General features: G+C 35.6%; 2 protein-coding genes across 3 annotated transcripts; one reads left to right on the top strand and one right to left on the bottom strand.

Annotated features, from left to right (window-relative positions):
• Positions 1–1,979: 1,979 nt before the first annotated feature.
• On the bottom strand, positions 1,980–4,145 carry LOC120269348. Of its 2 annotated transcripts, none has more exons than XM_039276684.1 (5): positions 3,620–4,145; positions 3,191–3,544; positions 2,829–3,114; positions 2,641–2,751; positions 1,980–2,546 (listed from the first exon to the last, which is right to left on the bottom strand). In XM_039276684.1, exons 1-5 carry the CDS (start codon positions 3,881–3,883, stop codon positions 2,401–2,403), a joined length of 1,161 nt encoding a protein of 386 aa, XP_039132618.1. In that variant the 5' UTR covers positions 3,884–4,145; the 3' UTR covers positions 1,980–2,400. The 2 variants fall into 2 exon arrangements, with proteins under 2 accessions (XP_039132618.1, XP_039132619.1); XM_039276685.1 differs by having other exon boundaries at positions 2,641–2,748.
• A 3,742-nt stretch (positions 4,146–7,887) lies between these two features.
• On the top strand, positions 7,888–10,477 carry LOC120269165 (universal stress protein PHOS32-like). Its single transcript, XM_039276488.1, has 4 exons — positions 7,888–8,118; positions 8,201–8,310; positions 8,400–8,518; positions 10,177–10,477. Exons 1-4 carry the CDS (start codon positions 7,944–7,946, stop codon positions 10,262–10,264), a joined length of 492 nt encoding a protein of 163 aa, XP_039132422.1. The 5' UTR covers positions 7,888–7,943; the 3' UTR covers positions 10,265–10,477.
• Positions 10,478–10,654: the final 177 nt, after the last annotated feature.

Here is a 10,654-nt window from a genome sequence, read left to right as displayed (position 1 = left end):
ATATATATATATATATATATATATAAAGTTCTGCCTCTAAATGTGTAGAAATCTATAGAGCTGTCACAAGAAATTAAGCCAGAAACAAACCATGTTTAATTTAGAATTCAAAACAAACTATGAACCAAATTACTCTTCCCCATCAATTTTTTTAATTTGTAATATGAAACTGTTTATATTTATTTTTAATAATTTAAGAAAAGAAATAGAAGAAAAAGAAGCAAACAAGCAATTGGATACCTTGATCCCCCACCCACCAATTTCACCATCACTTGTCTAAATGATCTTCACACTTGTTTTTGGTCTCTAAAATCACAGTCATTATATCATCAGCATATTTTGAACCAAGATTCCCATTAGTATGATGATGATGAGGAGGAGGATGAGGCTTATTAAAAAACTTATGTGAAGTAAATTGGGAATAAATAATGGTAATAGAGAAGCCATTTGAATGGAGAAGGATATCAAGATGAAGTATTGGATTAATATGGCCTATGAATGGTGGTGAAAAAGTGCCAATACTCTTTACTCTTTTCTGGTGTTTTTGTAGGCTCTGCTCATTTGTTCATTAAGTTTTGAATCATTGTTTTGAAGTAGTGGTTCAGCAGAGGTACAAAGGATATGATTAAAGTGAGCTATTTGTGTTTGCTGTTATTTACATTAATTAGAAATGCAAATACAAACTGAATTGAATTTTCAGAATTTAAAATTAAAGTGGCTTTCGCAAGAATTTCAATATATTTAAGGTAGAAATCACATCTTAAAACGACCGCTCAACGTAGACAATTAATTTTGGCAGTTTGAGAATATAATAAATTAAGTTTGGTTTTTTTAGTATTTTCGCATACAATAACTATTTCTATTTTTTTAAAAAAAATAAATAAATAAATAAATAAAAGCCAAAGAAGAAAAGTACCTTTACACACAAAATGGAAACCCAAAAAATTAACACTTAAGAACAGAAATGCAATTATCTTTACTAAATTGTACCAAAAATTAACAACTAAAAAACATAAATGAAAACCCTACGTGGTCAAGTGTTGGGTTCAGTCACGCAACTCTGATACTGACTCATCACCACTGCTTTTCAAACCTTTGCATAAATAGAATGCACGCTAAGATGGTACCAACAAGTTAAACCATATTTGATTAGTGACATCTTTTAAGATGCTTAAGTTGCGTAAAATATCATACTTATCTCAACCTCCATAATGACACCTAGATTTCAACAGTGTACTGCCGGCCATGTTTGTATTATTTTTTTCAATTATTATTTTGTTGTGGGTTCAAATAACCTAAATTTTTTTTTATACCCGGATCAACAGAAATGAAACGGAAATAAAAATACACAAACTACCAAAACATAGAGACCCATATAAAGAGTCCACCAAACACAGTAATGGTGAATACAAAACTTTATAAAGTAAAAGAATAATAAAATTATTTAAAATACAGATTCATATACTTGAAACACCGAAAGTAATATATAAGAAAAGGAATAAATTCTTTTCTTCTCAACATGACTAAACTCTGAGTTTGTTCATCCATAATATTCAAAACAAAACGGCCAACCACCACAACAAATACCAGTTTAATCATCGGAGGAACACAAATTTCCACAGACGCTAATTTCCAGGGCCAATAATAAATTTACAATTATAATTGCAATTGAAACAACAGTTCACCAACCACTACCAAATAAAAAGCACACTTTCCCTTCACACACAAGCATTCCATTCCATGAACCAATGATTTATCATGTTTTCTGGTCCCCATGTCTTTTGCTTCAACACCAAACAGCCTCATACATCTCCAGTTTAATTTACTATTCACACTTCCCTTGCCAAAATTTTGATTTAGTCCAACAATTATAAAATAAAGAAAAAGGGAAAAAAAAATATTGTAAAGAACCACCAAATGGAGCAAATCACGCCCAGCAGGCACAAACACCAACCTCAACCCCACACAAACACAAACACTAAAATTTAAAAATAAAGAAAACCATATAATTTTCTTCTCATAAAATTCCAAGGTATACAACAACACATCCAACAAATCATGATACATTAATATATTTCTTTCATTTCAAACTTCAAACCATGATCAACAGCACTAGTACCACTACTACACTACCACCACCACAACCACAACCACCAACCATTTGCTTATTTGAATTTGAAATGAAGGATTTCCTTTTCTTTTTTTTTCAGCTAATTATTTTTTTCAAAACAAACCTTATTATTAATCACTATTCCCAACTTCATTGAACCGTTAATTCATCTTCAACCAAGCATCAAGAACAAATTGCCACTTAAACCTATCTTAATCACTACGAAAAAACCCAAAATTAGTCAGTAAGCCTAAGAATCACTAAGTCAGCAGGATGACGAGATAACAAACTCAGTAAGTCCACTCGGATGGGAGACGAACATCGTGGACGGCGGAGGGAGTGGTGGCCGGCGGGTGGCGGTGGTGGTACGGTTGATGGTGGAGTTGGTTTCTCTTCACTGGCATAGCATTAGCTCCGCCGCGAGAAAGCGAGACATCTATGAATGAATCCAAGAACAACAAGTTTAAATAAACATCACAAGGATTTTGAAAGGAAATTGAACTAGAAATCAAATGTGAGATGGAACTTGCCCTGATCTACAACGTAGCCACCGGGGAAACGAGAGTTGGCGTTCAATTCATCGAGATTTAGATTCAGAGCTTGCACCACTCTCGCCGGGAGTAGCACAGTTGAACAAGCTGCTGCAAAACAAATAGGAAAAGTTAGTATGTGGATCGTGGAACAAGTATTTAAGATAGAAATTAATGAGCTTGTTTACCTGGTTTGCGGCGAGCTTCGTTGGTGTTGCCGGCACGGCGAGGTAAAAAGACTCCGGTGCCGGTGGATTCACGACGGTTGTTGGAACCGTTGAGGAAGATAGCTCTCATCCCCGGTCCGGCTGGGGTTTGTTGGTGTTGTTGCTGAAGAGAAGACCATGTGGATGGTGGGAAACCCACAACGCGGCCATGGCCACCACTTACGCCGACGCTACGACCTCTGTTGGACTTTCCCCATGCCGCCGAGATTTGCTGTTTTATCAGCTGCTCTTGTTTTAGCCGCTCGAACTACACGAGGTGAAACAAAGGTTAAAGAAAGAGCTCGAGGAGAAACGGAAGATGTTGAAGGGCTGGGCTTGTGTACCTCGAGTTGCTGCAGAGTGGGAATGGAAACAGGACTATCGAAACAGCCAGTAGGACGGATCTTGGAAACGTTGGGCATGGCCGGAGGTGGTGGTTTCTTTGGAGTTGCGAGAAGACCACGCACTGGGAGCCGGCTCTGCTTCTCTTTCTCTTGAAGTTTCATAAGCATCACCTGCTCCGCGGCAGCATAGAGGAGATCTCGAGACCTAATCTGAGACCGCTCGAATGGACTGGGAGCCGGCGTGGGTGTGACTGGCGGCACCCAGAACGCCGTCGCCATGTCCGGCTTCCGTTTGCTTATCCCCGACCATCCCTCAACAGCGCAGAGCGTCGACTGCGGCGACCCGGCCAGAACCTAAAGGAATGCACAAACCCTAAAACATCAGAAGAATATATAGAATCAAACCATCAAGAAGAAGCATTCACAAACCTTCGGTTCCGCTCCTGGGAACGCAACAGTATCCTCTCCGACATCAAGAAAAGAGTGAGCCATCTGGCGGGTAAGCCCAGCGAGGAACTCCTCCTCATCGCTCTCCGTTTCCGTCAACGACTCCGTCGGCGAGTTGAGATCCATCCCAACCCCCACCGCCGCCACCTCCGGCTTCCCTTTCTCCCCCATCCGAAACTCCTCAAACTCATCATCAAAAAACTCCATCGGCAACCAAACCACACCATTTTCCACCCTCTCCGCCATTTCCCACACCAAAACAAGCAACTACCAACAAAAAAGAAGATCAAACTCAGAACAAGTAGCAAGCAAAAGCGAAAGCCAAGCTGTTGATCTTGCTGGTCACCCAAGGAACAATAATGGCGACCACGCTAGGGTTTCGGCCCCGCCCTAAAGCCACCGAAAAGGATGCGAAGGAGAAGAACACCAGAGAGAGATAAAAATAAAAAAAAAAGAGAAAGAGAGCGAAAGGCCTATACAAAGAAAGAACGAATGCCTATCCAGTATCCAGCCACACCGCTCTAGTTATCCTTTCCCAGTTTACACCCCCTATTTAATACCCAAAATTTTTCAAAATTAAAATCCAACCATTTTAATTACCAATTAATTAATTATTATTTTTAAATTTTAACTTTCCAATCTATACTTTTGTCCTTCTTTTCCAAATTATAAATTCTCATTTAATTTTTTTTTTTTGAATAAAAATTAATTAATTAATTAATTAATTAATGGATTACCGCATTTACCCTTCTACTGTTTCCTTGGATTCCAGAAAATCGTCTACGGCGGTGCGTTTACCGGGTTTGGGGCAAGGCGGTGAGTGGATGGTGATGGTAGTCTTGGAATCTGAATCTGGAGGTGGTGACGTGGCTTTCGTGGAGATTCTCACGGGATAAACGCTAGCTGTCGCTGTCTAGGTCCGGGTGTGCTACTGCGCGGATTTCAAATCCGTTTCCGTTAACTCTAACGCTGCATCTCCGTTTGTTTCGTTGGCTGTGCGTTTACTCGCCTGCGCTGCGCGGCGCGCCGTTCGTTAGCGGACGTCAGCGGATTATAAAATCCAGTTAATCATATATTCCCGCCAAAAAGTTATGGAAAATTTAATAAATAAATAAATTTTGAAAAATGGAGGAGGTGTAGAGGGGGACGTGGTGTGGGCGTGCTTACCTGCCGAAAAGGACAGCACGGGCTGGTAAGTGGGGAGAGGTTAGAGAAAATGGCGGGAAAACATCTAGCTTAAACATGTATTTTATTATTATTATTTAATATTTTTCAAATTTTTTTATTATTTATTTTTTTTAATAAAACTAACGTTTTATTTAAATACATGTTTTAGTATTTATAAAGAAAGTAATAGAAATTTATATTTAGAGATATATTGGTATATTAAAAATCATTATTTATATATATATATATTTAAATAAAAAAAAATGGATAGTGATTCGGCTGTGAGGTTGGAGACGGTACGTAGGCCTAGCATGCACGGCAGCGCTTTGAGTGGTGCTCGGCCTGCAACGTTATCTTTTTACTTATTTTTTTAAAAAAGAAATTAAAAATTTACTGAATATATTTTTTATTTAAATTTAAACTCGAAGCCCCAAGTGGTGATTTCTTGGGAAGCAATTTAGATTTTCGAATTTCCCGCCATGATAGAAAGAGAAATGGATCAACGGTCATTATCATCCAGATGACGTTTCGTGCTTCTACTGCAGTGCCTGTTTGAATTGCTTCTTTTTTTTGTCCTTTAATCCAACGGTTCTGATTTTTCCAGAAAACCAATATAATATACGTATATTATTGAAATTAGCGAAAATTTATTGCAAACCCCTCGGAAATTTAGAAATTTATAATATAAAATTGTGGTTTTAGGAATAATGATTTGATGATAAAGAAAAGGTAGCTTTGAGTGTGCATTAAGTTTGTATTATTTATATGCAAATGCAATCCCTTCAAAGTCACAACTTTCAAAGTCATTTCTTTCTATGGGTCCCTTTTTTTATTTATTTATTTTATTTTAATTAATTATGTTTTCTTCTTGCCTTGGAATCGGATCAAACATTCAAAATGCTTTTTTTCACCTTCCTTTCCTCTTTTATTGATTTTGGGGTCCCTAGTAAAGAAGATATTTTGGTTTATTCATATGCCTATCTTTGTCTCCTCTCTTTTTTTTTTTAATTTTTTTTCCATTATTATTAACTGATTAAAATTATTGAAATAAGAAATTCAAAAGCAATTATTCAAAGTGTTAAAGTGTGAGCGTTGATGCCGGCAAAGAAAGGTGTTGGCCCGCTATTGGACTCGTTGGACTGTGTGCATGCATTTGCCATTTGGACAACAAATTAAATAATTAATTAACTATAATTTGAACTTAATTAATTATTTAATTAATTGAGTTATAATTAAACAACTTCCGTTGTGTGGAAACGAGGAAGGAATAAGACCAAATGAAGCATCTCTTGTACATGCACCCTCTTATCCTTGTATCAATGTATATGGTACCACTTCTTATCACCTTTCTTTTCAAATAGGTTGTTCTTTAGAAATTCAAGTTATATATATATATATATATATATACAGATGGGCAAACATAAACTTTGTACGGGTAGAGTTACAAAATATAGAGTTATTATTTTTGTAAGAATACCTAATTACAGCCGTTAGATTATTCGTTAGATCATTTTTTAATAGCTATTAGTTGTATAGAGACTATATAGATTTACCACATATAATTATTATTTAAGTGTTGTTTAATATTGTTTAATACAGAAAATGATGATAACATACATAAATCGAATAACATTGTGGAGCATATATATATTAATTTATTGTATTATTAATCAATTTTTTGTATTCCCTGTTTTAATAAATTTGATATTTAATAATCTATTTTTATAATAACAAATAATTAATTTCAATTAAGTTGTTATCAATAATAAAAATCTGATTTTAATGTATACAAATCATATTTCACAAAATTATTAGCATAATAATAACAATTTTCATATAAAAAGTATTTCAATTTTTTTCAAATACATCTACAAGATGTGAATATAATAAAAATACATATTTGAAAAAAATAAGTCTATGACTATAAATAACAGAGTTCTCTCATTAAATTAAGCTTAAATACAACAACATTTTTCTGTCTTCTTTCCATCCATTAACCATTTAAATATTTTTTTATAATTAATCTTAATAATTATCATAATAATCAAATCAAGAACAATACCCTAATCTAAATGAAAACATCTCCTCTCATTATTATATCCATTAAACAGTACTATTGAGAAGCATCTTTCAATCTCTATTCTATGTAGCTTTGACCATATGCCTCCCCATCATCACATACATAAAAACATATACATATATATATATATATATATTATTATTATTCACATAACTCTCACCTCTTTGTCTTCTTCCAATATCTTGTTGCTTCTCATGTGTTTCCATACACTTAAACTAGAATCTCCCCATCTTCATCTCTGAACAGTTTCAGTGGATTAGAACTTACAAGCCATTATTAAAACAGATAGTTGCAGCTGTGACCAACTTCCTAGTTTTCTTCTCCATGGGTCCCTCCTCTTTCATCACACAACCCAATATTTTCAAACCTTATTTTATATATATATAAATATATTATATAGAACCTAACAATAGGTAGTGCAACAGAGTTTGCCATGTCATGACTAGACACTTAATTAAAAATTTTAATTTGGTTTGTTGAACAACATCAACATGAACATGCAAGCATGTCTTAATCTTGAAAGTTAAGTGGAGATGGATTTTATTATTCCATGTTTCATGGATGGAGAGGGTGGGATTTGATGAAGTTTTATATAATTATTATAATTTTCTTTGGTATAGTGAGGTACGTACCTAATGCGTTTACAAACATTGTATGGTGGTTGACAAGGTGCAACCAAACCAGGTTTTGGTCAGAGCTTATGGGTCCATCATGCAAATTTTAATTTGTTAAAGTGGAAAATAAAGGTATGCATTTGGTGCTTGTATTATTGAAAAATAATTCATCAATTATTGATATAAAATATATAATTATAAAGTTATTTTTGCTATTTAAGTAAACGTCAAAAAATAGTTATATTTTTCATTTAAAAAATTAGTTATATTAGATAATAAGACTTTGAGATTCGTTCATTGATTTAATCTCGGCCATCCACGTGTCAAGTAGATTAGCTTGAGAGTTATTAACCCTTCTTAATTTTGCTTCGATTTTTTCACGGCTTCGTCTTCTTCTTCTTCTTCTTCTTCTTCTTCTTCGATCGAGAGAGACAGAGAGAGAGAGATGGCCGGAGATCGAAGGTTCGGGGTGGCGGTGGACTTCTCGAAGAGCAGCAAGAGGACGCTGTCATGGGCGATCGATAACCTAGTTAACAAGGGTGACACTCTCATCCTCATCCATGTCAAGCAAGGGGAGCTCGACGAGGCAAAGCATGCTCTCTGGGCACAATCCGGCTCTCGTATGCTTACGAAAATTGTTTGTTTTCTTATGATTGTTTGTTGTTTATCATCTCTGATCTAGCTGTTGCTCGCTGTGATCAGCTTTGATTCCGTTAATTGAGTTCCGGCAGCCGGAGATCATAAAGCACTATGATTTGGCAGCCGATGCTGAGGTTCTTGATCTTCTCGATACCGCTTGTAGGCAGAAGGAGGTGAGGATTCGTCGCCTTTTTGTTGTTGTTTTTGGTTTCTCAGATCGATTTGGGTTTTGGGGATTTTTGTTTGATTGGTGGAAGTTCAGGCGTCGATCCTGACGAAGATCTACTGGGGCGATGCGAGGGAGAAGCTCTGCGAAGCCGTGGAGGATCTGAAGCTAACCTCGATTGTGATGGGAAGCCGGGGACTTGGTCAGATCCAAAGGTATGGATGGACATTGCTCCTTTTGATCATTGATACATCACTATCATATATTCTAAGATTCATGAAGTATGAATTTGATTGCAAAGATTTATATTAAATTTACATGTAGATCATTTGAAAGAATTCTAGTACTTAGAAAAGGATTCAACTTGTGTTTTTTTTTTTTAGGGTGTTGTGATTTAGTTGATTATTTAAATCTTTTTATTAGATTACTGTTTTTATTTTATCATGTCCAAGACCTTGTTTAGGCTGTTCTATGGTTAACTAGTGTGATGTTAAACAATCTTAATCTTTTAGCTTTTTTGCTTGAGGGTTGATGGTCATGTAGGAGAGGATGCCTTTCATCTTTGTTCGATTAACATGTGGATATTGATTATAACTATAGAACAATTAGCTCATGCCAAATAAGCTCAATTATGGTTAGACTTGCATAGTTACTCGGTCCATGAGACTAGAGAAGATTATTAGAGAGATAAAGTGAGGGCGAATATAAACTCTTTCTTTGTTAAATGAAGGCTTCCTAGCATATCAGACAATAGGAGACATACTCGAAAGGAGGGCGAATATAGGCACACACAGATTTTTTTGGGTGGGGGTTGTTAGTTCATGCCATATAAGCACTATTCTTGTTGAGTAAAGAATTCCTGTAGTTTCCTAGCATATACGATCATAGGAGACAGAGTCAAAGCGAGGCCAAATATAAGGAGAGAGAGAGAGAGATTTTTTGGGGTGGGAGGTGGTGGTTGATATGCAGAATTAGTTCATGCCATATAAGTGCTATTCTTGTTAAATAAAGAATTCCTATCATTCATGCCATATAAGCACTATTCTTGTTGAGTAAAGAATTCCTATAGTTTCCTAGCATATACGATCATAGGAGACAGAGTCAAAGCGAGGCCAAATATAAGGAGAGAGAGAGATTTTTTGGGGTGGGAGGTGGTTGTTGATATGCAGAATTAGTTCATGCCATATAAGCGCCATTCTTGTTAAATAAAGAATTCCTATAGTTATGTGATCATAGGAGACATAGTCGAAGCTTAGCCAAATATAGGCACAATCAGAATCAGCATATGAGATGAGAGGAGAATTAGAGAGGGAAACTGAGACCAACTGTATGTACAATTAGTTCATGCCATATAAGCACATTTCATGTCCCAAAAAAAAAACATCCTATAGTTTTGCATCACATTAGATGAGGGGAGATAAATAGCGAGAGAAAATGAGGCCAAATATGGATAGGATTTATTTAATTTAGGTTCCATGAGCAGTTATGCGCATAAAAGATGTTTCAATATGGTAGTAGATTATCCCAAAATTGTTTCTGATTATGTGATATAAGTCTCTTGGATAGCGCACTGCCATTTTCCCCCTAATACCATCTATTAATACTCAAATTTCAAGCTCTTCAAATGCTATATTATTTGCAAGACATTTACAATTGCTGATCAGTCTACTTAGCATCAATAACTACTTGTTTCAGACCATTTTCCTTGGTAGTGCTTCCATCAATTGCTTTTTTGGACAAAATTTCTTTGGTTGATGGTACTATTTACTCTATTAATTGATCCACATGCTTATTTAAGTTAAAATTGCTCTGTCAAGTTTTTCGGCTGGATATATAACTTAATATGATCTTTGGTGTCTTTGCCTATGCACAGGATTTTGTTGGGCAGCGTCACAAATTATGTACTGTCAAATGCTTCATGTCCGGTGACGATCATCAAGGAACAGAACATCAAACCCTAAGGAAACTTTGCTTGTTGTTTATCTCACGAATAATAATATTTTCTGTTTTGCTCGACTATGTAAAACTCCGTAAAAATTCATCGGCCATGTATATCTTTTGTAATTTGTGGCTAGAATCTCAAATAATGTTACCTAATAAAGGATAAAAGTAGCCGATGTTGTTCTTGCTGAACACCGAAGTATATGTTTTCCACTATAAAATCATCTTACTAAGTACCTCTTTTTTTTATTGTCATTCATTCTTTGTTATGTTTATTTGTGTTGAGACTTGAGACTTTCACATGTCTTTATGCTTGAAGGTAGGAATGTCAACCAAGCATTTCAAATTTACAGGCTTCCAACGTTCACATATGACTTTGCCCAAAAAGAAAAGTTAAAAAATGTTGAACC

The sequence above is a fragment of the Dioscorea cayenensis genome, chromosome 9 (genome assembly GCF_009730915.1).
Source record: "Dioscorea cayenensis subsp. rotundata cultivar TDr96_F1 chromosome 9, TDr96_F1_v2_PseudoChromosome.rev07_lg8_w22 25.fasta, whole genome shotgun sequence".
NCBI lineage: Eukaryota > Viridiplantae > Streptophyta > Magnoliopsida > Dioscoreales > Dioscoreaceae > Dioscorea > Dioscorea cayenensis.
Note: the sequence above shows the minus strand (reverse complement) of the source record. Positions and strands in the feature narration are given on the sequence as shown.

What these genes read in the sequence shown, in the direction of transcription:
- LOC120269348 (XM_039276684.1), bottom strand. Translation starts at nt 3,883, where the DNA reads ATGGCGGAGAGGGTGGAAAATGGTGTGGTTTGGTTGCCGATGGAGTTT. An exon ending in CCACTCTGCAGCAACTCGAG is followed by an intron (nt 3,115 to 3,190) that starts GTACACAAGCCC and finishes CACCTCGTGTAG; the next exon opens with TTCGAGCGGCTAAAACAAGA. An exon ending in CGAAGCTCGCCGCAAACCAG is followed by an intron (nt 2,752 to 2,828) that starts GTAAACAAGCTC and finishes TTTGTTTTGCAG; the next exon opens with CAGCTTGTTCAACTGTGCTA.
- LOC120269165 (XM_039276488.1), top strand. Translation starts at nt 7,944, where the DNA reads ATGGCCGGAGATCGAAGGTTCGGGGTGGCGGTGGACTTCTCGAAGAGC. An exon ending in CTGGGCACAATCCGGCTCTC is followed by an intron (nt 8,119 to 8,200) that starts GTATGCTTACGA and finishes CGCTGTGATCAG; the next exon opens with CTTTGATTCCGTTAATTGAG. An exon ending in CCGCTTGTAGGCAGAAGGAG is followed by an intron (nt 8,311 to 8,399) that starts GTGAGGATTCGT and finishes GTGGAAGTTCAG; the next exon opens with GCGTCGATCCTGACGAAGAT.